Source organism: Phallusia mammillata, chromosome 5 (assembly GCF_965637545.1).
Source record: "Phallusia mammillata chromosome 5, kaPhaMamm4.hap1.1, whole genome shotgun sequence".
NCBI classification, from domain to species: Eukaryota; Metazoa; Chordata; class Ascidiacea; order Phlebobranchia; family Ascidiidae; genus Phallusia; species Phallusia mammillata.
This window is the reverse complement of record NC_137256.1, coordinates 21,719,981-21,746,827: the sequence shown is the minus strand read 5'-3', so window position 1 is coordinate 21,746,827 and position 26,847 is coordinate 21,719,981. Positions and strand designations below refer to the sequence as shown.

At 37.7% G+C, this 26,847-nt stretch overlaps 2 protein-coding genes and 3 long non-coding RNA genes across 6 annotated transcripts; 3 read left to right on the top strand and 2 right to left on the bottom strand.

The window, feature by feature from the left end:
- Positions 1 to 38: 38 nt before the first annotated feature.
- On the bottom strand, positions 39 to 8,698 carry LOC145229323 (cilia- and flagella-associated protein 52-like). Its single transcript, XM_080094643.1, has 12 exons — positions 8,540 to 8,698; positions 8,026 to 8,167; positions 7,423 to 7,614; positions 6,010 to 6,204; positions 5,506 to 5,640; positions 4,448 to 4,635; positions 3,668 to 3,872; positions 3,090 to 3,257; positions 2,550 to 2,639; positions 2,038 to 2,181; positions 1,034 to 1,195; positions 39 to 500 (listed from the first exon to the last, which is right to left on the bottom strand). The coding sequence occupies exons 1-12, from the start codon at positions 8,632 to 8,634 to the stop codon at positions 348 to 350; spliced, it is 1,869 nt and encodes a 622-aa protein (XP_079950769.1). The 5' UTR covers positions 8,635 to 8,698; the 3' UTR covers positions 39 to 347.
- On the top strand, positions 3,826 to 7,692 carry LOC145229330 (uncharacterized). Of its 2 annotated transcripts, XR_013860421.1 has the most exons (5): positions 3,826 to 3,891; positions 4,286 to 5,780; positions 5,975 to 6,207; positions 6,282 to 6,384; positions 7,161 to 7,692. It is a non-coding gene; the product is annotated as an uncharacterized LOC145229330 (long non-coding RNA). The 2 variants fall into 2 exon arrangements; XR_013860420.1 differs by having other exon boundaries at positions 4,286 to 6,207.
- A 1,175-nt stretch (positions 8,699 to 9,873) lies between the features above and the next one.
- On the top strand, positions 9,874 to 18,375 carry LOC145228830 (uncharacterized). The gene is made up of 9 exons (XM_080094025.1): positions 9,874 to 11,658; positions 12,146 to 12,342; positions 12,680 to 12,856; positions 13,248 to 13,354; positions 13,685 to 13,869; positions 14,313 to 14,494; positions 15,026 to 15,062; positions 15,641 to 15,767; positions 16,239 to 18,375. Exons 1-9 carry the CDS (start codon positions 10,535 to 10,537, stop codon positions 17,544 to 17,546), a joined length of 3,444 nt encoding a protein of 1,147 aa, XP_079950151.1. The 5' UTR covers positions 9,874 to 10,534; the 3' UTR covers positions 17,547 to 18,375.
- LOC145228832 (uncharacterized) lies at positions 18,357 to 21,718 on the bottom strand. The gene is made up of 3 exons (XR_013860306.1): positions 21,554 to 21,718; positions 20,700 to 20,753; positions 18,357 to 19,213 (listed from the first exon to the last, which is right to left on the bottom strand). It is a non-coding gene; the product is annotated as an uncharacterized LOC145228832 (long non-coding RNA).
- On the top strand, positions 19,202 to 25,256 carry LOC145228833 (uncharacterized). Its single transcript, XR_013860307.1, has 3 exons — positions 19,202 to 19,267; positions 22,912 to 23,088; positions 24,591 to 25,256. It is a non-coding gene; the product is annotated as an uncharacterized LOC145228833 (long non-coding RNA).
- The last annotated feature ends 1,591 nt before the right edge of the window (positions 25,257 to 26,847 follow it).

The following is a 26,847-nucleotide window of genomic DNA, read 5'->3' as shown; positions in this document are numbered from 1 at the left end:
TTTTTGAAGGCAACTTGTCAAGTGGAATGTAGGCTACCCACAGTTTATCAACTTTATTTGTGAACAGTTTAAGGCGCACAGATAGAAACAATCATAAAAACGCACAAACTACAAAAAACAAGGCCGTTTTGGACACAGCTTAACTTACATAAAGGCATAGAATAGGTTTACAAATGTTATGCTTACATTTTTCCTTCTTGCCAATTGCAAATTTTAAACCAAAAAATAACAAGAATCACTTCAAAATATTTATGTCTTCAATATTAATAAACGCACAAACACATGAACGAGTAAAATTCAATACAAAATCGCGACACGGGGTTGAAAAAGGGGGTCTGATGGGGTTATCAACAGCTTTGGGGGTACTTCCAGACAATGATAGCCCCGTCGCGGCTAACACTTACGATGTAACGACGTTCCGGGCACATTTTCACCCGGGTTATGTTTCCACTGTGGCCCTGACCAACATGAGTAACCATACCTTCGTTGTAATCCCAAACCTGCGATGCATGTGACAGTTAACTTCCACAATCACGTTATTTTGTCTACTCTTGATTAGTAAATCCGCTTAGTCTGTGTGCCCAATGCCAAACAGCGCGATTGGTGCTTTATTTGCGGATTGGATAGCGATCTAGGGTTACGATTTCAGGGTAAGAAAAATCCTGACAGTTAAAATAAATATTTTTGACGACCCCAAACTTGCGTTACATGGCATGTTGTTAAATGTTATCAAGACCAACCCAAAGAGTACTCTTTGTTACAAAGAGCATTTTCTCAGAGAAATAAAAAGCGCAGTTATGTTTCTTAATAAGTTAAAAAAAACAGAAAGCTTTACTAGTACAAGGTTTGCAATTTCAAAAGAATGTCCAAGGCACGAGTTTCGCCTAAACCAGGGCTGATCAGTTAAAGTTGCAGTTCTTGATCTGGGCGAATTGAATACAGCAAAAAGCTATTCACGTACTACCTAAAATGCTCCGGCGTACCATAGGTTAAAAACCTGTTCAATACTGGCGTGGTCATTTATACTACATACCTTGATCAGTTTGTCGTCCCCTCCAGTGATAAGCTGTCTGCCACTGGGACAGATATCCATTCCATTGATAGCGCCCGATTGCGAGCCGTCCAATTCTCGGATCTGGTTGCCATCGTAACACTCCCAGTAAACAATCTTACGGTCAGTTCCAGACGTAATAATCTATAATCAACGAAAAAAGTGAATCCAACCAAATGTTGCAACACAAATTTATGCATGCTTGTTCTTATTTTGCACTTCTTTTTATCGATCTTTTACGTGACTCAAGTGGATATAAACGGGTGTAACTGAAGTGGCCCTTCATACTTAAGATAATGGCACGAGTATTTGCCAATAAAGTATAGCATGTCGCTTTTTACGTCTATTTGGGCCGTTATTTTTATCACTAACATCAAATACTTGTACTTAATATGAAACTTAAATATGCGTTTTATAATGCTTTTTGTGTTGAGGCCTGTGGGTTAACTGATAGGTCAACAGGGGTCAAAACTCATAGTGCAAAACTTTGTTATGTATCTGTTGCGTGTGGTAGTTTGAAATGGTTAACATCACTCTATTTTGACCAAACTGTGTTAAAAAATCGTGTTGGACAGAAAAATATGTCCGTGTTTTGCAGAAATGGGACCCATTAATATGATTTTTGTTAATGGTACTTAAAGAGGGTTCACACAGCGTTTGCACGGGGACATTGAAAAACATTTTATATCGATACCACATTGTCTTAATATTCAAAGTCTAATGCTAGGTGATTTATTGGAAAAAATAAAGACAGTTAATGTTGCACAAATTTCAAGTTCCCGTTGTGCAAGAACTTAAAATTAAAACTACAGTAAACCTCGGTTAATCCGGACCCGATTGGACCCAAAAAATTTGTCCGGATTAGGCGAAGATCCGGATTAACTGAATCCGGTCTAGCCGAGGATTAGTGTATTACTGCAAGTGAAGGAAAACGACCTAGTGCTGGTTAAGAGTAAAAAGATTTGACAACAGTCTCAGCATATCACCTGAAAGCCTGCTGGATGGTAGCAGACGCACTGGAAGAGCGTATTAGACATCACCATCTGCTTGCGGCTGAAGTTAATAAGGTCCCATATGATACAAGTGCCATCTGAGGACGCCGATACACATTGTTTATTTTTGTCTCCAACCTGAATAAAAACGAAAGCGTGGGTAAAGAAACAAATCAGTTTTTGAAATGCCTGATTGGCCAAGCGGTTTTGAGCACGAAACTCTATACTGCGAGTCTAAAATTGTGTGTACGATGTGTTTATGTATAATTCACCTCACTAGTGACATCTTCATTATATTAAAACAAATGTAAAGGTACATGTAGTATCCTTAAACAGTAGTACTCAGGTACAATATACGTGTATACCTTGCACTGAGACATTTATATATTGTGCGTTTTTGTTTGTGACAATCAAATCATCTTTCCATCTTTTATACTAATTCTTTTGTGACTCGTGATCATATATAGTGTACTTTAAACCGTTATTGTTATTTTTGGTTGTTGTACCTTGATACAGGTGACGGATGACTTGTGCTCTTTCATTGCTTCACGTAGCTTCTGATTTAACGGATTGATCGTCAAATCCCAGACGCGGACCTGTAAAAAACAACGAGCACTACATAAACTAGATTTACATATTCATTACTGGGTTCAGCCACCAAGCGGCAGAATACGAGGCAGGTAGTGCTTGTTATTTAAACTAGAGGGGGCTCACCACTGGGTACGAATCCCACCGGTGCTGGACGTTTCTTATGTTGCTTTTGTATTTCTCACGCTTATCTCTTGCCACATTGAAATGCTTGGGAGACCGGCCTGATTTAGTACAACGAAAGAGTCATTTGGCGCAGTAGACAGTAGACACAGGTATATACGCACCAAGCTTTAAATGAAACACAAGTTGTCCAATCCATTGAGCCTTATGGAGGCCATTTTGTGTCCAAATTATACAACGGGTATAGGATAAAACGCATAACTTTTCTGATATTAACAAACCAATAAGCTTGAAATGTTATACAAAAATTTTCATGCATACAAGGTTATACCCACCTGGCCTTCACCACCGCCAGAAATAATCCTTTTGCTGTCCGAAGTTGCGGCAACGGCCGTTACACCAGAGTTATGAGCGTTGTTAATCACGTACCACACCTTTCCGCTTTCCGGAAGAAACACGCGGATTTTTCCATCATTCCACGCTGAGATCAGGGAATGACCGTCCTGCAAGTGGTACGTTAAAGTGTGTAGAAACTTAAAATATGGCGGGTTTTTTTATAGGGCTGGTTTGTGTTTCTGTTTATGGTCATCAAGTTGCAAGTTGCGTTTTTCGTTTTGTCCTAGGATTTTATGCTCATTTCATGTGCATTTAGCAATCAACATGTCTTAAATACAGTTGAAGGTGGTCAATCTACAGAGAAATTGTACATTTCAGAGCCAAATCAGTTCATGTGTTGGCGTTAACTAGGCTTTTTTAGCGTTTAGATAAAGGTGATACCAAAAATTAGTATTTGTATTTCAGTAAACTGTTGCTGACTTATCAAAGCAAATAGCAGACTTATTTAGTCTATGGGGTTTAAAAAACACTTATCTAAGGCATTGTACCTACACAAATTGTATTTTTTTTTACTTACCGGCATAAACTCGATAGCATGGCATATCATGTTGGGCACAGAGATCCTTAGCAGTTCCCGAGAAGTGCAAGTGTGCCAAACTCTGATATCATCACCTGAGCAGGTTGCCACCAAATCAGATGTACAAAGTGGAAATGCAACGTCAAGCACTGGTTGGTAATGGGCAGACATAACGAGATCCTCTTTAAAGTCAGTAAGGTTGAATCTGTGAAAAGAAAATCCAGGTAGCCTATATATTTGTGAATTAAAATGCTAGAGTTATAAAAAAGTCATGACTTTATTATCTCAAATGGACCAGTGTAAAAGACATAATAAAAAATGTAGCTTAAGAAATTTAACAGTTGCATGCGGTTAATCTGGATTTACCTAATTCAGACAAAACTTCAGGTACAAATGATTTGTAATGTGGTAAGAACTAATTGGCATCGGTTAATATGGATCTTTGCCTGGTCTGGACAAATTTGTTGGTCCAAATGGGTCCAGTTTAACCAAGGTTTACTGTATTAGATTTCATAAAAACAGTATGCTAAAGTACAGGAGTAAACAGGTGCAAACTGATGGTGTGATATTCTAACTTTACTGTCAAAATTTCAGAACTTTATCGTTTTTGTTTTTCAGATAATATAAAGCAAATTGTCGTAAAAATGGATTAGAATCAGGCAGCAACAACTAATGTTGGAAAAAGATAAACAGTATGCAAATCATTTTACTCATTTTACTATATTACGCACATTTATCTCGATATATAAACTTGGGATATTTAAAGTTGTTTAGGCTTACCTGTATATCTGTGACTTGTTGGTGCCCACAAAGAATTGGTGTCCCTGGCCACGAAGTGCAATAGATGAAACTGCACCTTTCAATTTACAATCACCCTGCTTTATTACACAGTATTTATCACTCCTCCCATTCACCAGAGCAATTGTTCCATCCCCTGCTCCAATTAGCAAGTTGCCATTCTTCAAGATCTATAAAACACAAAAAAATTTCAAGCAAAAACAAACTTTACACCATTTTTATGCATTACTTTGGTTAACTTGTCTTTTATGATATGGCATTATCCTCTTGAAGGTGTCTTGTATAGGACATCTAGTATTTATGATAAAGCTGCTGGAGAGTAGCATTCGTTTATACCAGTGGTTCTCAACCTTTTTGACTTTGCGGACCCCTTTTGGTACTGTCAAGCTAATCGCAGACCCCTTTGAAGGTTTTGGTATTTTTTGTTCTTTTTTTATTAACAAGCAACCCAAACAAGGTGCAGAATATACCAACCACGTTTGGTCCAGGACCAAAATTTCAATCCCTTTGACTGGGCTGCGACATCGGAACTCAATAATAAAGAGCCACTACATTGTGATGTGTTTGCCACTGAAAATTTACCTCTGTTGCATCACAGTGGGTTTAAATGTCACAATGCATTGTGGTTTGTCGCCTATGAAGAACGATTTTAAACAAGTTTTGAGAACCACTGGTTTATACATTATGCCTGGCAGCGATAACTTATTTTTTGGTCACTTAGTTTGTTGCAACAAACACAAAATTACTTTGCATTACAGCATAAATATATATACATGTATTCAGTAGTGAGCTTCAAATTTTTTGTCAGGCTGTTCTATCAAAAAAGTCATATTTTTCGGCCGGTTCTGTTACAAAAAGCCCATTGACAGTAACTAGTAATGCTAACATAAAATTTCGTGAGACGGTTCTATAGAACCTGTGCGAACTGGCTGAATCCCACCACTGCATGTCTTGAATAGTCATTCATAATGTTGTGTGTTTTAGTTAATTATGTTGCACAATTTCAATTATTAATTTCTACTCTTGGAAGCATAGCCTACTTTGATGTCTGCAATTCCTTGGCTGAATTTCCCTTTCGCTGGTCCATGGTTGGCCACAAACTTGGTTTTCATGTTAATTTTGAGGATGTCACCACTTGTTGTTCCACAGTAAAAGTATTCGTCATTTTCATCGACCTTTTGACAAGAAAAACAACTGTGGGAAAATTTCAAAACAGTTTTTTTTACCCCAAAGGAATTCATGCACCCTGCCAAACACTGTTGTTTTGATTTTGGAAAGTGTTTTACGAAGCTTTTCCACAATGAAATACTTTCAGGTCAATTTACAGTATATACTAAAATATCATTACTGTAAAACTGTATTTAAAAAAAAAACTGTATTAAACTGTATCAATTACTGCATTTTTCTTTAAGCACCTTACATTTTGTCTTTGAACAAAAGTCTATGCAGTAAAAAATACCAACTCGTTTTTAAAGCATATCCTGCTAATCACTATCATTTTGGTTTCAGAATTACTACTTGTGAAAACTAGCTGTTTATCTTACCTCAACACATTTGACAATTCTTTTTAACTGCCCCAAGTTGCATTCCTGTGGCCTGATTTTGCGATTGGGCAGATCGAGCTCCCACACACGAAGGGTGCCATCCCCAGCAGTCACAAACAAATCATCACTGTTGCTTGCATATTTAACAGTAAATGTTGTACCAGCAGATTGCACAGCAGCTGGTGATCCACAAACCTGGTAAAGAAAGTACAAATTTTTTGAACATATGGATTATTTACAATCATGGTGTTATTTTGTACTGATAATAACAGCAGCTGTGGAACAAACAACTTTAACAGAAAATGGAGATTTAACCCTATCAGTTTCTGCAATATGTCAAGCTACTTTTCAAGTTGGTTATTGGTGTTTATGAAGGTATGATAAGGTTTATATGTCTTTCTCTACTGATATATGATATTTGGTGCCATTATTGCCCAAGGTTAATGCTAACAGTTCAACTTAATCCAATTAACTGCAAAATGATTTGTACAATCCAAAACTGTGGCCATTTGCACAATCCAAAACTGTCGCCTATTGTTAGTTGAAAAACATTTTGATTTGTCAGGTGATTTGTCACATGCAGGATCACTGCCCTTAATATTAATACTTTGGGTGCCCCTTAATATTACATGTTACTATGTCACTGTTGCATGTTACTATGGCACTGTTTGAACAAGGTTAACCAAGCCATATGAAGGTGCACCAAGTGGAAAAAGACGAACCAAGGACATAAAGGTGTACCAATCGATTTTAAAGTGCACCAAGTGATCCTGTATATTCTAGATCAGTGCTCTTCAACCTTTTCAGTGGCACGGAACCCTTAAGATATTTTGTCAAACTTTGCAGAACCTCCATAAAATAATTTTAATGAATGTAATACAAGTAGGCTACATCAAAGGAAAAATATGCGTTTTTACTTGGCACATCCAAAGCACTCACAAAGGTTGACTTCAATTAAACGGTTCACTAAAACGCATTGCCATGTTATTTGGATCGGTCGTTTCTACATTTATCTCGCAATTTAGCGAGTGTAACAAGGTTGTATTTATTACGTCACAATTGATCAATGGTCTAACAGAACTTAACTAGATGGTACAGGCAAGTCTTAATGTTTCAAACAATGATATATTATAAATCATTCTTGTTTGAAGTGCTACAACAAACCGCTGCGAATCCCCGTGCAACCCTTAAAGTTCATGGAACCCCTGAAAGGGTTGTACGGAACCCTAGGGTTCCGCGATCCCCAGTTGAAGAGCTCTGTTCTAGATGCACTAGATTATTCTCATGAAAAGTTTGGACGATTTAACAAGGAATCATCTTTGTGTGGTAATGATGTGTGAAATGTGTGGTAAGACAAATTACAACTTGAGCAACAGATTTTGTAACTTGAAATAAATGCAATAAAAGGCTTACTGCTTCTGCTGTTTGCAGATTCCAAACAACCACTGAATTGTCATCTTGTCCACCAAGGGAAACCAAATACAATTCATTGGGAGAGAAAGCAAGAGCTTCAACTTTCACTTTATGAAGTATCAATTGGTATTTTAGACATCGCTTCTCATAATCCCACACCATAATGGCTGCCTTGAATCCCATATGTGTGACCTGTATATGCATATAAAGTAGAAATTATAGTGGTGTGTGTTGATACCTTAAAAATACAACTGAACTTCAACAATACAACTGAATCCTAACCTTAGGGTTGCAGTATAAAATGATTATGTGATCAAAAATATATAAAAATGGAGTTTAGTAGAGTCATAACTGCAATTTCCTGGTTTTGGGTATAAATTATTTTGGTTGTTTGTATTTTTATCACCACAAACTTTGATCATCCTTACTCCTACTAAGAAAAAACTGATGGGCCAATTTGAAACTAAAATCAACCTATCTGTACAAAACAATGAAAAGAGGCAGACAACCTTGGGACAGACTTACCACAAATGTTACACATTTTTACCTTAAAATTGTTATTACAACAAATGGTTTTTGTATTTAAAAATTGCCAGTACAAACCTGTCCAGATGCAATATATTTTCCGCTCTTGGATACAACCAGGCATGACACTGTGTTGGTGTGACCAGTTAGAAAATCTTGCTTGTTTGTATTCAGGTTGCGCACGATCACAGTGTTGCCCAGTGGATAGACCATATGTTCTCTTAAAACAGGTTTAAAAAAACATAAGTCACCCAAGGTTTACCGCACAGACTTAGTAACTTAAGAAGTACAAGATATCAACCACTTGTTGTTAAGAAGTGTTATTGTTCCTAAACTGTATTTTTTGTTTGGAAATATACATATATCTATTTAGGTTTGCCTCATAGCGAATTTGCAATTTGGGAATGCTTAGTAACCGGCGGATTTGGTATAACAACCTTCAATCGTCCTGTCTTCTATGATTTTAAAATGATAGGCCTGCATTAAGGCTTCAGGGCTAATGCCAGTTAAGCTTACGTTTATCTTAACTATTAGATTGACCTGATTTTTCAAAAAAAAAACGTGTGTTAAATGCTTAGGTTGAGTTTCTTACTTGTCTGGGTGAATAATGAGACCGCCATTGACCAACCCATTGAATCCAATGGTTGACAGGAGTTCCAGTCTTGGAACATCGTCTTCCGCAGACATTTTAAAGTTTACAAATATTTCAGTTTGAATACAGATAGTTGATTCTGAAACGAAAAACTTACATTGTGATAAATTCCAACTCCAGTAAATTCATTTGTCACTAGGCATTACATTGCCAAACAAAACAAATAAACAGTACTAATTAACGAATTTGTTTTTGTGGTGATAAGCGCAACATTTTGACAAATATCCTGTACTGTATGAGCAAAAACGAACGTTTTGAAACAAGCGGGGCACATCAACAGCTTGTCTTTTTTGTTGCCATAACTACGGTGCTGGGAATAATTTAAAGATAGGCCCAACATAATTTATTTTTTTAAATTGGGGTAATGCGTCCTGCCGCATTTAAGGTGCTTTATTTACTTTTAAAAAGAAATGTTTGATAATTACCGTTTTTAAAAGGCACCAAACGTAGAATACAACCAAATATTTCCCAAAGTTACTTTTAAATGTGTATTTACGCGTTGTATTTTAAAAAAGTAGTAACAGTTTCAAATGCAATATCAAGAAAAAATTGTGTTCACTTTTTAATCAAAGAAAATTGTGAAGTCTATTGATCGGTAAGTTTCAAACAAAATCTTACCAATCGACTTGCACAATTTTGCTGGCTCGTTGAGCGTGAACCATAGGCTCGAAACAATGGCATTCGATTGCGATGAGTGCCCTCAAAACTACGTCTCACCAAGTGCTACACAATACTTTATGCCCCAAACTGCATTCTTTGTAAGTCTATTGAAAGACTGTATTTAGCTAACAGAGTCATATTTGCTTCACTTGGCCTTTTGGAAAGACATGTTGTGATGTCACAATACCTTTGGAACATTAGGATTAACTTGGCTGGCGTTGGGTTGTTTTGCTTCCTAGTTGGTTGAACATTTGATGAGGTTTAACTAAGTTGTAATTAGAAAAATGTTAGTGAGAGTTTAAACTGTTGGTTGTGGAAACAATAAAGGCTTGAGAGGAAGTGCAGTTCTCTCGACCATTCGCGATGGACACTAATGGTATGATTCGAATACAAAAAGGTCCTTAATCCCTAGATTTGTGTGACAAACCATACGTTACCTTGTGTGCACTGTAATATTTGGACGTAGTTTTTGGTTTTTAGAGTAGTCTAAAACTTTACAGTCCTATACAGAATTACGTTTGGTCGTTACAAAGAGAATATTTAATAGAAACACAGTACAATGAGCACACTAAGGTACGGTATTGAGTATACAGTTAAATAACATTATATATATAAAGAAAAATATTCAGTAATGCCGTATCGTTAGACTCATTATAGCTTTTAACTCAGTGTCTGTTATTGATTAGTTTTGACTGTGTAACAGAAATGTAGGTAGAGATCTCCTATTATCTCGTCCAAGGGCCCTTAAATTAGGCGCTCCATACCTCGTTGCCGCGCCAGATTATCGATCCTATACTTCATAATGAAAGAAGAAGTTTTTTCAGACTTTGTTGTGATGTGTGCCAGCAATGTGTTTGTGCTGACATAGTATATTTAGCCTACTAAGTATCGAAATATTTTGACTTTAAATAGGACAGAGAAAAACTAATTTAGAGATTAAATTGAATAAATGAACTAATTTAAATTTATATTTGTGCTTCGGTTAAGCTAATCAATTATTCTTAAACTTTAAAATGTATTGAACATTGGCTGACAGTTAAACTGTATGATGTTCTTTTTTATGTTTTACAACAGTAACATTAAAGCAAAAATCCGGTTTTAGGTAAACTACGTGAATGCCCAATAGTTATGGTTCATACCTAAAGCTTATTTATTTTTTGTTTGTTGAAAAAAAGGCTGGGAAGAACCTTTTATTTGCAGTAAAATATTTGCTAAGTTTCCCTTTAAAGACAGTATGATCACGTGAGAACGGGAATTTTTTTACATGCGTTAGTTATGTCTATTATTACGTACAACGGTTGCGATGACTACGGTTTCCTGACTTGCCGTTCCGCCGACGCAAGAAGTTCCACAATTATCCATCGCTCTCGCAATGACCTCAGCAATGGAATAAGTCAAGCTTCATCAAAAAAACAAGCGTCGAAAACAAAACAAGATGAAAAAAAGGAAAGTTTAAAGAAAAGCGACAAGAAGAGCAAAGCGGAGCAGGAGGTGAGAAAGAGGAGGTGGTGGAAGTCGATTTTCTCCTCGGGAAGCAAAAAGAAAGAAAAAAGAAAACTTGGCGAAAGTAAAGCGACCGTTGCGAGACACAAGTCCGACGTTGCTTGCTCCAATCGATCCGTTTTAAGGCAAAAGCATGTCGAGGGCGTCGGTAATTTAAAATCAAAACACCGCAGTGCGTACTTCGCGGAAGACAGTGTCATCATCGTCGACGAGCAGTCCCTCAACGAAGCCAAGGACCCGTCACTTAAGGTGGAGTTGAACGATTTCCATGAGCGCTCCAAGCTAAGATCGGCGATCCGAAAATCGGTGTCTTTTTCCGGTGTCGGGCCGCTGCATATACACAAATCAGCTTCCATGGACTGTATTGAATCCTTACGCCAGCAGAACCAGCTTTCACAAATGGGAATCAGTCCTAGACGCTGTCCGGATGTTAAGAACACATCACAGCAACCTTGTGTGCCTTTGGCGGCCGTTAGCGAAGATAAAAATGTAACTGAAATATCAGCTAAGGCGCAAGAAAGCAAAACGAAGCCAGCCAAACCAGCGAGAAACAAATTAAAAACGGAGCAAGCAAAAGCAACGTGCTCATCTGCTGATAATCTTCTTGACGAGAGACTAGAATCGAACCCACAAGCTCCTGTTTTGCGCCGCAGTCGATCAATGTTAAGTTTTAAGAATCTGTTCGCAAGAAAATCAAAATCGGATGAAAAGGGCAAGAAACGGAGGGCGGTCTCAACAAACATGGAAATCTTACTGCAGGCGGATGTTGATAATATTTCTATTGCGACGAGCAAAGACGAAGTCGACAGTCGTAAAATGGATGAGATCAACGTTTATGAACGATATCCTCGTCGTAAATCGGAGCAGCGCAAAGTTCTTGTACACATTCAAACCAAGTAAGTTGCCGCCCGAACAACGTATGGCTGTTTTTTTTTCCACCAATTAACGTTAACGTAGTTTGTTATTGAAGGCAAACGACGTTTTGTAAAAGAAAACTAGCACCGTTTTTTGCCAAGCATGTCGGACATACATTCAATTGAACGAACAAATATTTAAAGAACAAGGCTTTTTTTGATTTTATCGCCCAAGCAATCATGAACACATAGAACATGGCATAGAACATTTTTCTACTGCCGTTCGCATTTCAGGTTCTTATTTGACTCAAAGTGGCTATTGTGCCCATTGAGTCAAAAGAAAGAGTTTTAAGAGCTGGACACCCCTACTTGCAGTAAAATAAATTCTTAAAAAATATCTTCTTTTTTTTATTATTATTCTCAGAATAGTGTTATTGGAATAGTTATTGGAATACCAAATATCCAACAAAACAAATATCTATCTGCTGTGTGAGCTCCGCAGCTTTATTTATGTCATATCTTTCGTCAGAGAAGAGATACCAGTTGAGAACGGCGTACCCCAGTGGGATTCATCATCGTACCAATATTCATGTTTGTCCGGAAGGGGAATAAGAAATCGGAAAGACGAAACTTCTTCAATTAAACCCAAACCAAAGTTAGTCGAATCCTCGTTTGTGGGAACTCGTCTACATTCTAACCAACCACAAACAAATACAGAGGAAAAAGGTTTTTAATTTAATTATTTGCTTGTGATTTTTTGTATGTGCCCAACTGTCGTGGTTTTAAACTTCACCACAGGCTAACAGTTTTGCTTTGCTGTACCGAAGTGCGTTAAAGGTTGGGTTAATCTAATGTTAATTAAGGTATTTTGTACTGCAGGCCTGGCGTGATGTGAGTCAAAGAAAAATTGATTTATTTATTTTTTTGATCTTCAAACTTATCTGTTCCTCACACTTCAAGAATTATTGGACACATGCTTTTATTTTATTTTAGGGCGTTGTTTTTGTGAAGATGTTTGTAACACATTTGTAGAAAAATTACTGAACTAAATTCACTCGTACAGATGCAGCAAAGCCGCCTGAAACAAGTGGTCACTTCGCAAAACCTGTGAAAATAATGTCCCTCGAGAACGAGCCAAAAAATCTCGAGTTGGATCGCAGAAAAAGAACAAGATCGGACGGGATATTGTTGGATCGAACCTTAAGTGTTGAAACAGAGTTGCTGGACGCCATGAAAATAGGTTAGCGGTTGGTTATACGGAAAAATAAGTTTAAGAACATGTTGCTTTGCCGGATGTTTCTAACCATTTTGGGCGTCTGATGTATATATTTAGGTCTACAGGCCCTTGCTTAAATTAAGGTTTTTGCACGGTTTCTACATCTTTGAAAAGGCATGTAAAGTCAAACAAATCTGAAAAAACGCATTAAAATCGTCAAAGAAAGTGTTTTAGTTCGTATTTTCGTTTTAGTCTTTTTTTCAGAAAACTCTTTGAAAAGTTAGATATTCATTTTTTTAATTTTGTTTTTACGAACTATGGGTTATGGGTTATAGCATATACCCAGCTGAATACTGTTATATGCTAATGACCTTTTACTTTTGTACTATTTGAAACTTGCTAATGTTTTGATTAGGAGAAGATAACCCAAGCAGAGGAAACTTTCATGCCAAATCTTCTTCATGTTGTGAAGATTTGCCGTTTGGTCGAACTTTCGTGTTAACTGGAGTTGCAACGGACAAGGCAAGTAGATGTGCATTAAGTCGAGATTTTTTAGGTTGGGAAGTTTTTGACAGTTCAGGATTTCTTAAGAAAAGATTCAGACATTAACATTTCCTTCTCTAGTAGCCAATAACTTTATCGGTAATTTTCGCTTTTTTCTCTGAGTTTTTATATCAATTGGTCTGAACTGGGAAAGATGCCTTTATAAGACAATGCTTAGGACTCTTAGTTGAAGATTATTTTAAGCTACAAAACAAATTGTAGTGAGAATTTTGTCACAAACGGAGTTTAGTTTTGTACATATTTTAACAGCCTACTAATATTTACGTTAAAAATGTACTTGCGTTTCAGATTCCTGAGGTCATTGCACGAAATTATCCGTACATATCTACGTCATCACCAGTACGTAACATGGCGCAATGTTTACGCTTTGCTACCGGAATTCCTAAAAAGAAAAGTTCCCCAACCAGAGAGAAACTTTTGGGTGATTTATCGCCCTCTAGCGACGTACCCCAACATTGCAACGTCGAAGAAAGGTATATGCCTAAATCTTTTAATTTCGTTGTCTGCAAATAATTTCATGTATTGGTTATTATAAGTGAAAGTTATATTGCAATATAAAGACTATATAAGCTAAGAAGATTGCATCAGCTAAGTGGGGGTAAAATTATCATTGCAAACGAGGAAAAGGCTTTATTCTTTTCTCAACGATAATACCACTTTAAATTGAGTTTAATGTGAAATAGCTTCACTCAATATCGTAGAAATGATTGAAAATTTTGCAATCGCTGTGCAATATGCAAATACATAGTCGATTGATTTATAAATATTTCAAAAGGATTAGACTTGCCCCATTCTGCACCATTAAAGGACATGCTGCTGTTTTATCAAACTTTAGTCACATATATTTTTAATTTTTGCATGCTTTTTGTACCTGTAAATTTGTATTTGATAAAATCAACAAAATATTTGCATTCAGTGCACAAGAGCCCGAGACCAGCACAGCGCCCTCTAGTGTGGTTGCACCGCCAGATCCCAAACCGAAGCCTTCGCCGATAAAACAAGCTGGGCCGTCGCCATTTCAACCACGTCGTTGCTTTAGTGATTCAGACCTTTCTTCGATTCATTTGAGCCCTATGAAAATTAGCGATAAATACAAAAGTAAGGATAAATAAGGATCGAAAATATTTTTCAAGTAACCGAATCAGTCAATAAATTTACATGGAATATAGATACTTTCCTTAACTGGCATCTTCAGTTCCTACAAAACCACAGGTAAAATATAAAAAATATGAATAAATATCATCATTATGATCACTCTAAAGTGAAGATAGTAGGTTGCTAGAAATCCACGAAACCATTATTAGCCTTTATTAGGCAACTTCTTAAAATAAATCGCTGTTTAAAATCCGAGTAGGACTATCCCCTACAATTTATTGCATTTTAGTCCAACTTTTGCGTTTAAGGTTGAATGAAATATTTCATACCTTTATTCACTTCTGTATGTTTTTTATCTAAATCTGTTGAGTATGAGTCATTTTGATTGTATATAAGTTATAAAGGGAATAAACAAAAAACTTCGTCATACACCTTTAATGATTTGTGAAGAGTAGGAATTAAACTATTAGCTTGGCCTTTTTCCAAACATCTGCTTAAATTCCTGAAATATTGAATCGAGCTTGTTGTGTTTAGGCGAAGACAAAGTCAACACCAGTAGACGAGTCTCGAGGTAAGTTTCCTTTGTCGCCTGATCTCATTTTCTGAATTTATATGCCATCCAAAGCATATATGCTGTGAAGTACAACTTCAGAACGTATCAGTGTCAGTTTGCAGAGCAGACAATATTCTTTGCTACGTGGTTTCAATTCGTGGGATGAAAGAAACACAATAGCTTTGTCAAGACAGCAGAGGAGTTGAAAGTCTTAAAATACTTTTGCCTTAAAAGACAGAAGCAAATTTGTTCATTGTCAGCTTGTAGACCAAACAATCTAATTTTATAGCCTACAAGATTCGAAAGCATTACAGTCTTATTAACAAAGATCGAGAGGTCAGTAAAAAGTAACCATCAGTTGTTTCACAATTCGATACAGAGCAGCAATACGAGGATCGTTCAGATGCAGTAGGAGGAGTTTGTTGATTGAGGTGAATTGAGTTTGAGAGCCGAGTTGACAGTATAACAAATATAGGTCTATTTTAACAAGAGAATATAACATTTTCAGGAACAGTGAATTTGCTGCCTGGAAACAGACCTAGAATACTATAAACATTAACAAATAACTAACTAATGGCGTTCATCGGCTGCGACAGGAGTAGGAGTGCGAGAACCGATCGCCTTCTTCATCGGATGAGGACGAGGATTCTGCGCTTGGAAAAACTTAGCGACCTTGCAAGCAACCAGCAACAGTATGATCATAATGAAGAAATTGTGAACGACGTAAGCTTGAGTTTTTTGTTTGTTTATTCACTGTCTTCTATTGATTTATTGCTCGATTAGCTTTATCAACGCAAAACTGTACAACATAACTTAGCATACACCAAAACAATTGTGATAATATAACTTTGTTTTTATGTTTTGTTTGTTTTGGTGCTTTAATATACGCTAGTATTACGAACAAATCAGAAAAAATAACAATGTGTAGTGGAAGCGGTCTTAAAAAAAACTGTAATATGTCACCAGGACAGTGGTCAACTTACGCATAAGGTTTAAGTTGAAACACCAGCATAACCATTTACCATGTGCAATCGAAACGAAAAAAGGGGAAATTTTTTCAGACCAAATCATGCGTACAATCTTTGGGTATAACTAGAGTTTTAGCATTAAAGAAATAAACCAATATCAGCTGCCTGTTCGAAAAGTTTGTGTTCTTGAGAAACAGCAAACCCAACCTAAATAAATCTTTTTCAGTCTTCGCTGAAACCTGAAACGTTACCGACCAACGACCAAAACGAGAAAGAAATTCAAACCACTAACCAAGTCTCCACTTTGGAAAACATCAAGATAAAGTCCGATGCCTCAAGCACAGCCAACTCAGTGACGTCATCGCGAAAATTTCACCGCCTCATAAAGTCAAGAGTACAAAATCGAGGCGATAATCCATCGTATGCTCGCGTAGCTGGACTCCAACACATGAAAAAGAATTTGCAGGAACGTAACAAAGCTCAAGTAAAACCGGAAAAATGCGAACCGAACTATGAAAATCTTTGGCCGGATGAAAATTTAGCTGAATTAGATGACAAGGCTCAAACAGAGACACCTAGCGAGCAGACCGAGGTGAAAACAGTTTATACGATCCAAAAAGACCAAAAATCAAATTCTTTGTTGGACCATGACCCACTAATTCATAAATCTGCCTTCATTTCAACGAGAGTAAACTCATATCAAACGGAAATTAGTACTCATGACGTCATTCCTCACAAAGTCGCATTAAAAGATCAAACTGCTTCGGGCTCTCGTGCACCGCTTGTGGAAAATCTCCCGCCACAAAACGACGACGATCTTGATGATGTCATTGGTCCTCACGACATTTTTCTGTCTAGCACCCCGGTGAAGAACTATCCAATTCACGCGGCTCGCGCAAACGAGAAAACTAAAAATCTCCCTACCTTTAATCTCAATGAGGCGGAAAGGGCCAGCAATCACATGACTAGCGGGATTACGGAAGTGGAAGAGTCACGTGTTGACCTTTCACCCAATCCGAGCGTGATCCCGAGCGCTTCGGATTATTTTCTGCGATCGCTCGTTCAGCATCAAGATGAAATCAAAAGGACGATGCTGCAAGAGATGCAAAAGATCAGTCATAAGTACTCTGCATCAGCAACATCCGATAAAGTCCCAACTGGTGCAGCCCCGTTCGGAGCTTCCCGGTGCAGCCAGGACGACGACCAATCATCAGAAAGCGATTCGACGTCGCAAGGGACTGTAACTTGGGACAAAGAGCACGGGAGCGTCTCTAGTGGCGACACTATAACCAATTTTTGCGAAACTGAAGAAGACGGATATGCGACAATGTCGTCCAATGACAGTACGGCAGCACAGTGTGGAAGCATAATTTCCTCGTTATCCTCAACCCCGCAATCACGACATACTCCACAACAGCCAAACGCCCTCAAGTGTCCAAACCCAATAGAATACGTCATTCCGTTTCGAGGCAGTGACGTCATCGAGGAAGCAAGCGACTTTATGGAGTGGGATTGTGATGAAACGGATTTGTGAATGAGAAGCTGACATGATTGGCTGGTGGTGTTGTGTTTAATGTAAAGTACTGGGCGTGTTTGCTCAACCTTTAACGTAGGCACCGTTAGTAAGTGGAATTTTTATGGTATTACAAACAGGAGAAAATCGTTCTGTACATGAAAAAGGTTTCAACTAAGTTACATAATATTGTTTTATGTGTAAATTTTTGTGTAAGTGTTTGAACCAATATTAAGTTGCCTATATGAGAAACAATTCTCAGAGTGCTAAACAGCTGTCACTGCCATTTTACACGAATAAGTTTTGCATAATTCAAAACACGGGTTATGTTTGTGGTATTTTCAAATTAGGTTTGTACCGCTTGTTCGTTTTCTTTTGTTTAAATTTAGAACGTGTTTTTTTGTACTATATGATGGGAACTTAAAACAAGTCGTCAAAAATGCCAGAAAACCAGTAAAGCACAGATTGTAGGACAACCGCTTGCTATTTTATGAACCGTAAAATTATTGATCTTTTTCTTCTTAATGTTACGTTAAAGTGAACAAAAAAAATAATTTTATGGAAAAATCAAACCGTTTTTGTTGCAAGCTTTTATTTCAAAGATTTGGGTTCGGTATTCGATTAAAAAGAAAATAATTATTTACCATGTTATCTATTTTCAAAACCTTTTTTCTACGCATTTACAGTTGATCTTTATGACCTGACTCACGCAATTAATTGTTTTACTCTTATACCGCATGTAACCACATCCATTTCAGTGATTCATTACTTCTGCATAATTTATGACTAGTTGACTGCCCAAGTTCTCCAAACGACAAGCGGTCTCCAATATAGAAGCACTATCCTTTTATTATGGTTAGTTTATTTACATAGTTCCACGCAAAAGTATATGTACAAGGTTGATATAAAAGTATATACAGTATGTATGTACAGATAGTATTGCACTGATCCAAGAAGGTAAAGTATTTACATTTCACAGTGAAGCACACAAAAGAAAGGTTTTCTAACTTTGTACAAATCTAAACATAAATTTAATCTCAAAACGGCAGAAAATTTAAGATCAAAATGTAGTTTTTTTGCAATATTTAGTTTGCAAAGCACAGATTCACAGTGAGTGTACCAGCAAACGCGAGCACGGCTGCTTGTAGACTAAAGTCACGTGCCATATACAAAGGTGAGCTCCCAAACGGAGCGGAATGGAACTCATGAACAGACATGATAGCTAGTTGAAGAAGTTGGTGGCAGAAATATTAGTTCTCACTTAGACAACACTCATAATTATAATACATCAAGAATTTACAAAACCAAAGTTAACCTTTGTTTGTTGGAACTCAAGGGAGAAAGCAATATGATACATTACATGAAGAAAAGTGGTTTTAAAACAGTATTCTTAAACTAGTTTATGGGCATGCTATCAAACAAAATGTCCGGTCTTAACTTTTAACCAGGTATTGTTTACGAATAAACGCAGAATTGTTTAGGAAAAAAGTCTAAACTGAGTGATTGTCAAACGCACAATGCTGACTACAAATTGATTGTTGGGTCAACGCTGGGTTCTGTAAGTTGTTGTTGAGTTGTGCAGTTGCCTTAAAGCTGGATTGCTAAAGGCTGGAACTTGCAGGAAACGAAGAACGGTGCTCTGTGAGCCGTTCGAGGTAGGCTGGAACTTACTTCAACGGGTCTCAAACCTGAAAAAAAGAAACACAATTTTAACCAGCTAATCAGGATTATTCATTTGAAAGGTAAGCAAGACCAAGTTTTTTTGTGTGGAAAAATACATCTACAGGAAAATGTGTGTTCCTGGTTTTGTATGGTTTTTTAAAAGCTTATTTTCAATAATACGGCCAAATGTATTCTAGCCTATAGGGTACAAATTGGCTGTGTCAGCTTTATAGACTCCAAACTGAATCTATATTTCTCACATGAAGATTATGACAGTACTTTATTGGCATTCACCGCGTGCCTTAATGCAAGAGCAGTAAGATCCACAGCAAACGCGAGCAAAGCATGTCGTTTTTTGCAGTCAACTCTGTTGCTCCTATAGAGTTGGGCTAAAAGGCCCTAAATTCATCTACGACTACAACCAGTGCTTGGTTAGTGTTGTAAGTGGCAGTGTTTCGCAGGCATTCACCACGTGCCTTAGTGCAAACGCAGTAAGATGCACAGCAAACGCGAGCAAAACATGCCGTTTTTTGCAGTCAAGCCTGGCCCTGTTTCCACTATAATTGGGCTTAACTGCCTCAAATTCATCTACTACATCCATTGCTTGGTTGGTGATGTACGTAGCAGTGTTCCGCAGGCATTCACCGCGTGCCTTATTGTATAAAACAGTAAGGATCACACACTAAATACGCACGGAACATGCCATTAGCAACAACCAATCATTTTGCCAGTATTCTTGCTGATTAGATCAACTCCAATGATTGGAATGATTTTATTTGCTAGGAGGCGTGATTTATACCGATCGGGGCAACTTTTTTCTTTTGCTTTTCGCCATGTTCTGTAATTGCGGGCTTTAAAGACAATAAACTTATCACGCAGCGAATTGTAGAGACGTCCTGCTTGCGGCCAAACTATAGAATACGCGGACAATGGTCACGCGTCTTAAAACAATGAAATCGTTCGTTGGATGCTGTGAGAGAGTACAGTATACCAGCAAAGATTACAGCGTCTTATTAGAGCCTCGTATCCTACGAGGAACTTAATTCTGGGCTAATTGGTTTCTTGTGATTTCTGTTTATGGTGCGAAAATAGAAACTAAATGGCTTTGGCCTTATTTTAAAATTTACTTTTACGGACCAATGATCTAATTTTTGATTAAAATCAGCTGCGCTTATTATTACCACCGCTTCAAGTTCAAATCGTTTAGAATTAAACATGTGCCAGGGTATTGGTTTAAAATACAATTGTGAACTACACAATGTGCAAGTATCGATTTTTTGCTTACATACACATGTTTCTCTATGTGGGCGAACGGGTACGACTGGTATTTTTAAGCGTAAAGCAGCTGTCCCTGTACCCAATTAGTGCAAGCAGCCTGGTGCTGAAACTGCCGTTTTCACCTGCCAGACCATAAGCACATGTCCTTTGCATTTGCGCTTATTGATTTAGTACAAATGTCCTTGGCAGTTAAATTTGGGCGTGCTAGAACTGTTGCAAAAAATCTAAACTTACCGTTTGTTCGCAGCTTTCCATCTTATGTCATCGGCTTGATCTACAGTTTGCCATCTGTCGAAAGAAAGATAACGATAAATAATCTGATAATTCTATGTCGCTTAGGCGTTTTAAATTGGCTTGTGCTGTAAACACATTTTTCTATTTTAATTAATTAAAGTTTCGGATGGCATTTTCCGATTTCGAAAGGCGACCTTTCTTGACCACCACTAGCACCAAGATTTAAAAGCGCCTATCCAAGAAAGCTTTCAACGACCCCTTTCCTTTTAAAACGTCTTTTTATAGAAGCGGCTCGAAGTTTGACTTTTGAAAAACGGCTCAGGCGACTCTAATGATTTAGTGAAGCCGTTGCAAGGCTCTATGGTGACGTCAGAGCATTTAAATCAATTATTCATCGGTTGCTGGTGGCAACGGGCGGCCACAGCCGACAGTTTGTACGTGAGCGTCGGCTGGTTGGGAAGGAACTCCCGTTTCCTTCTTTGGCAAGTGACATTTAGGCTTGCTTATCAATTATGCAACGTCGCACTTTTCGGAATGTGCCGCTCACTTCGCAATATCGACCCAAAATCGTGCGTCTTTCGGCTGTTACCCCACCAGCGGCGCGCCACCTGTTTTGCCCGATGCTATAAGTCATCTTATGTAAAACCACGTTAGACCGTTGGTTAATACGAATATTCTGTTAAGTTTCTCGTAAAATTTATTATATTAGAGTGCACGGTGCTCACGGTAACTAAATGCGAAAGGTCTTGAGAGGTTATCGCACATTGCGAAATTCTTTATATAAGAGATCATTTTTAGGAAGTTATACTTCAGGTTGCGCTAATTAGTGCGTATAAACACTTGCAGAAGCTTACCTTAGGTTTGCACTTCCCGTTGAAGACATCCACTTTATCTCTTCCATCTTTCATTTTTCAGCGTTGAAAACGCGCCTCGCCACAAAACCTTTGCTGTTTAAATCTTGCTCCCGTGGATGTTGCTTGTTTGAGTGCTGATTGCAAACTGCGATGGTTAGTCAATGGACCGCTGCCGTTTTATAGGGAACGCCGGCTAGTGAAACATCTGCACCGCTTCTTGTTTATTTCATTCAAAGCCTCGTCCCCTTTTTTTCTACCGCTCGCCCCATGAGAGCACAGATAATTTCGCTAGAAGCACGCGTGTGCCCTTGCATTGAACGAAGTATGCACCCGCTGTGAAAAGAGAGAGAGAAAGTGCTCTGCTCTTTCGCGGACAAACGCCTCCCGCTTTGTATCTTTATTAGCAGCGGCGACACGGACGGCATATGGCTATCTGCCTTTGCCGATCCAGCTTATTGACGGCGCGGTGGTAACAAAAACCCAGCAGCAGGGCCGGAGAGAGTGAGAGAGAGAGAACGGCCATGCACTCCACACTATTGCTGTTAATTACCAACCTGTATGAAGTGTTGTCCAGCGGGGGGTCAACGCCGTCCATTGCCTCTCTACATTGTCCCTTCGGATTGCTTTTCCTGATTAATATTTTTACGTAAGGAGTCGCGCGCAATCACGAATATCGATTTCGGGTGTGCAATTACTTTTCAGCACATCAAGGTCGCGAGTTCCGCTATTTCAAACAAGTTCATTTCGTTGATTAAAAAATCCACCAGTTCCATAGACCGGACTAAAATAAAAGTGCGCGTTTATTACCAAGACCACGATGGAAAAATTCGAGTGAATAGCACATCTCCAGTAAACACTACGCTATCTAAAACCTTTTACTTTTTTATTTGGAAGTAATTTTGACGTATATTTCATATTAAACTTTGTCCACTGACCCTGATTTTTTGTTTAAAGTAGGTGAAATAAAACAAATTCTACACCTTAAAACCCGTGTATGGTTGATAAACACAAGCTTTTTTGTGTGTGGAAATTCATGCAAAAGCACTTGCAGTGTAAAAATAACAGATGGCACTTGCTAACCTTTGGTCGGGTTGATAGTAGATATTTACTCTTCGATGTTGGAGACCTTATCTATGTCTCATTAGTATAACTTCGAAACGAAGCAACAGAATGCTTAAACCTGTCCGTAATATTCCCACAAATGCGATTCGCTTGTCATCGTAGACCAGGGCCGTTAATATTTCATGACAATGCAAAACCCAATTGCTATTCCAACTTTATACGTTAGGCATGTGAAATTTTCGAATTTACATCCAATGTGTGCGAATACCCATGAAGTAATTTCACTTTTTTTGCAGATGCGTTTCAATGCAATCCTGCTCGATTAATTTATCGCAGGGCGTAATCACGCAATTTGATGTCAAGGTATTGAAATTTGAAACTTATTTCCTACTGCGAGGCCAGTCACTCCTTTTAATTTCTCCGACAAAACAACAAACAAACAAGCTACAACAGGAAATCTCTATTTAAAACAGGTAAATCTGTCGTGATAAGGTAATTTTCTGCTAATCAAGCATTAGGGGTGTATCAGGTCCGAGCTGCCAGCAGGAGTATTGTTCGCTTTGACCGTTGCCGGTGCGGGGTATAGGAAGGAAGTGTTGGTTTTGCAATCAGTTAATCGCCAGTGAGCACGTGGATTTGTTCGTTGTGACATCTGTCTGCGCTTGACAGTTGGCAAATGTTTGCTTGTTTTTGTTACTCACAGCGAAAGACGACAACGGTAATTCGTTTGTTTTGACGCCCAACTGCACGCGCGCTTTGTTGGTTTTTGCGCAAGGTGTTTGCGAGTTGTTACAGCGGAAATTTTGGTTTGTGTACTTTCCGAATAGGAAACATATTACACAGAATTGCCAAGCATACATTTCTCAACAGAACACTCGGTAAAATTTGGCATTCCATGATCTAGTGTTAAATTTTTAATGTTTCTCAAATTTGAATACAAGTTTATTACATGAATGGACACGATGCTTGAATCGTTTTAAAAATCCAATGTGTAATACATATATATATAATCCAGCGACGTAAAGGAATGATTGCCACGTTTAAGAAAATTGGTCACAGCGTTTGAGAAAAAACATGTTGCTCCATTTGTCACTATTTTGCCATTATATTTCTCGTTAATTTCTTCACAACGAACGCAAAACCGATTTTTCTCCCAACCCATACTAAACGATTTATTTAAAATTTGAAACTTTGGATTGCGAAGTATTATTACAAATTGATTATGGCGGGCCCTGGCATCTACAAGAGCAAGTTTGAAGATTTAGCGATTTCTTGCTATTATCAGATCCTTCACAGACGGTGGTAGTGTGTTGTATAATGCACCTTTAACAGATGTACGAAGCAGAACAACGGGTCAATAAATTTTCTTTCACCGGCATTTGGTCGAAGGTGGCGTCTGATTGGTTGGGGGATTGTTCGTTCCCCAAGCAATTTTGAGTCCATTTCAGAGTTTGCTAGCAGCCAATAAAACATATGTATGGATTACGTTTGTACATTGTCAATAATTTTTTTTTAAAACCACAATTCTTGCTAGCTAATTACTCAAATCTGTCCAACATCAAAACTTTTGACAAGGTTTAATATTGGTCATTTCGGTTTTAGAACATATGCATGTTGATTACCACATTTGAAAATAGTTTAGGTACCCATCAAAATATCGTTGTGTTTATCTGTCAAGGCTGTTTTGAAAGTCTAAATATAACCAATTTGCATTTGCACAAAACGCAACATTTGTTGAGAAACAAAACATTTGGAAAACGTTGATGTTGGTATTCCATCATTGGTGAACAGGTGTAAACATTTACAATGCCAAAGTAATTTGGTTTATTTTGGTGTAGCAAGTGGTAAACTACAAAGACAACCCATTGCCAGTTTTACAGTTGTCCATATGGACGACATAACTGCACCTTACAGCTGACTCACAAAAGTCGCCGGTTCCAAGTAGCCAGTCATGAATTTTTCATATTTTTGCCAGTTGCCACAGTGGAACAAGGCAAAGTCACCAGCTGCGGCTTCGTACATTCTCATATATTCACTACTTTGTTGTACCAATGAGTTTGACTTCTAAGAAATTAATTGCCGACCTGCCCATATGTTGCTTTGATTTTGCGGGAAAAGTATGCTGTCTTTTATCTATGTGTATTCAAACATTGTATTAGTTTAAACCTTTCTGAAATTTGCCACACTAAATTTTATGAATTTTTAATTTTTAAGAATTATTAACTTGTGTTTTAAGTAAAAAATGTTTACTTCACCAAAACAATTACCATATTCGCGCCCTTTTGAGGTTTCTTTCTAAAGAATATTATATTCTAATGTGTTTGACGTAGAACCGAAAAGATGGCCACGAAATTTATATAATTTGGTCTTGAGTGAAATATCGAGTTTTGCTTATTTCCCTACCAAAATTATTTCATGATGTTTTGTTGTGTAACTTTGTTAATAGATTTGATTAAAATCGTTCGAATATTCGAGTTATATTACTATGCGCAGTAATGTGTATTTATGGCAGGCAGTAATAGGCATTAATGTGTTTATGGAATAATTACACAAAACAAATAAGTTTACTATTCTATTTTAAATTGCGATGACAGATTTAATGTCTTTATTAGTGTTCAAATTTGTGATTACAAACCGAAAACGATTTTTACTCAAGGAAAACGAAAAGTTATTTGGTATTGCTTGACGTCAGACCCAGTTGTGACGTTTGACATTGAACAATGACCTTGAAGCCCTCTGAGCAAGTCTCCCGCCTTCACCATTGCTTTACGTCAATTAGCCCAGTAATTAGCGATTACGTGTGCGTCATCAGCCACGAACAATTTGCGACGTAACACACGGGATATGGGTTTCAAACGCACCAACTTTCTATAGCAACCAGCGGTTTGTCAGTCAGGCCAATGAATACAACTTTATTCAGCATTTGCAGCGACAGGCCTTGTCATTGCGGGAGCCTGCTGCAGTGAAAAGTCATGAATTATTCATCTTGCGCATGCGCAGTGTGCTTGCCGCCCGCCAGCGCTGTTGTTTGACTCAACTAACGGTAAAATACTTGTAGGTCATCGCAAGAGCGGTTTTATCTTTTGTCTCAGTTTCAAGCTCAACGATAATCTAGTTCAAGGTATTATTTTTGTAGAGATAATGCTTCTGTTCCACTTCACTTCCAAAAGCAAGTGACAAAACGTTTTAGGCTCAGCCTTTTAGAGCTTGTTTTGTTGCGGAAAGATTTTTAAGTTCTTGTTTACACATAAATGTGCTTTTCACGATGGATTTCTGCCCTGCTTGTTAAGAATAATTTAGTGTGAAAAACCACTAAATCTGTCGCTATGTTTTATTTGTTTTATCAAAACAAATGCATTTCGCTATAAAAGCAAATGCATTTGCTCTTATCCCACTTTTTATTTTGTTTTTAGACACTGATGTTGCTTTTTATAGCGAAATGCATTTGTTTTGATAAAACAAATAAAACATAGCGACAGATTTAGTGGTTTTTCACACTGAATTTTCTTCATCTGATTTTAATGACCCTGAATCGTCGCGGTCGTTTTACTTGAAAGGAGATTTCAATAATAAGAAAAGAATTACTGCTTGTTAAGAATAATTTTAAAACCACATTTATTTTAACACCTCCTGAACTTATGTGACAATCATTACAAAATTTGCAATCAAACAAAGATATTTCAATATCACACTGGACCCAAAACGCATCATTTGTTTGTTTGTATATTCGAAGAATGGTCAATGGCTTAATATGTGAACTCTTTTTGAACTACATATTAACGACACGTTTGTTTTATTGGTATAAAATTATGTAACAAACTTTTAAAACATTTGTTTACACGAAGTAAATACGCCGCGTTTATGTTCCAATCAAAGAACCGCCCAATACAGCAATGGTGCAGTGCTTGGTGCCTTGCATAAAGGGCATCTGCCGTGCAATACAAGCCCAATATAACGACGTGCTTGTGCTACGAGCCGACATATGGAGTAATTAACATTGGGTAGTGGTCATTGGTCGGGGGAAATCATATGGCGATTCGGTTATGAATCTCTCACAATACGACATATGTTTTCTCTTAATTCCATGCAGAGGCAATGCTTTCCCATTAGCCGTTGTGCATTGAAAATTATGTTTGTGTTTAACCCTATGAGATGATAAATGTCAAAACTTGGTTAAAAACTGCAGTGGTTGGTGCCCTCATAAAAATGATTGTAGATGCCTGAAATGGATA

Excerpts from the sequence above, each read along its gene's own strand:
- LOC145229323 (XM_080094643.1), bottom strand. The coding sequence starts at position 8,634 with ATGTCTGCGGAAGACGATGTTCCAAGACTGGAACTCCTGTCAACCATT. Across the intron at positions 4,636-5,505 it reads AAGGAATTGCAGACATCAAA|ATCTTGAAGAATGGCAACTT; the intron begins GTAGGCTATGCT and ends TGTGTTTTATAG. Across the intron at positions 2,640-3,089 it reads CTGGCGGTGGTGAAGGCCAG|GTCCGCGTCTGGGATTTGAC; the intron begins GTGGGTATAACC and ends TGTTTTTTACAG.
- LOC145228830 (XM_080094025.1), top strand. The coding sequence starts at position 10,535 with ATGTCTATTATTACGTACAACGGTTGCGATGACTACGGTTTCCTGACT. Across the intron at positions 13,355-13,684 it reads CTGGAGTTGCAACGGACAAG|ATTCCTGAGGTCATTGCACG; the intron begins GCAAGTAGATGT and ends CTTGCGTTTCAG. Across the intron at positions 15,063-15,640 it reads ACCAGTAGACGAGTCTCGAG|GAGTAGGAGTGCGAGAACCG; the intron begins GTAAGTTTCCTT and ends CGGCTGCGACAG.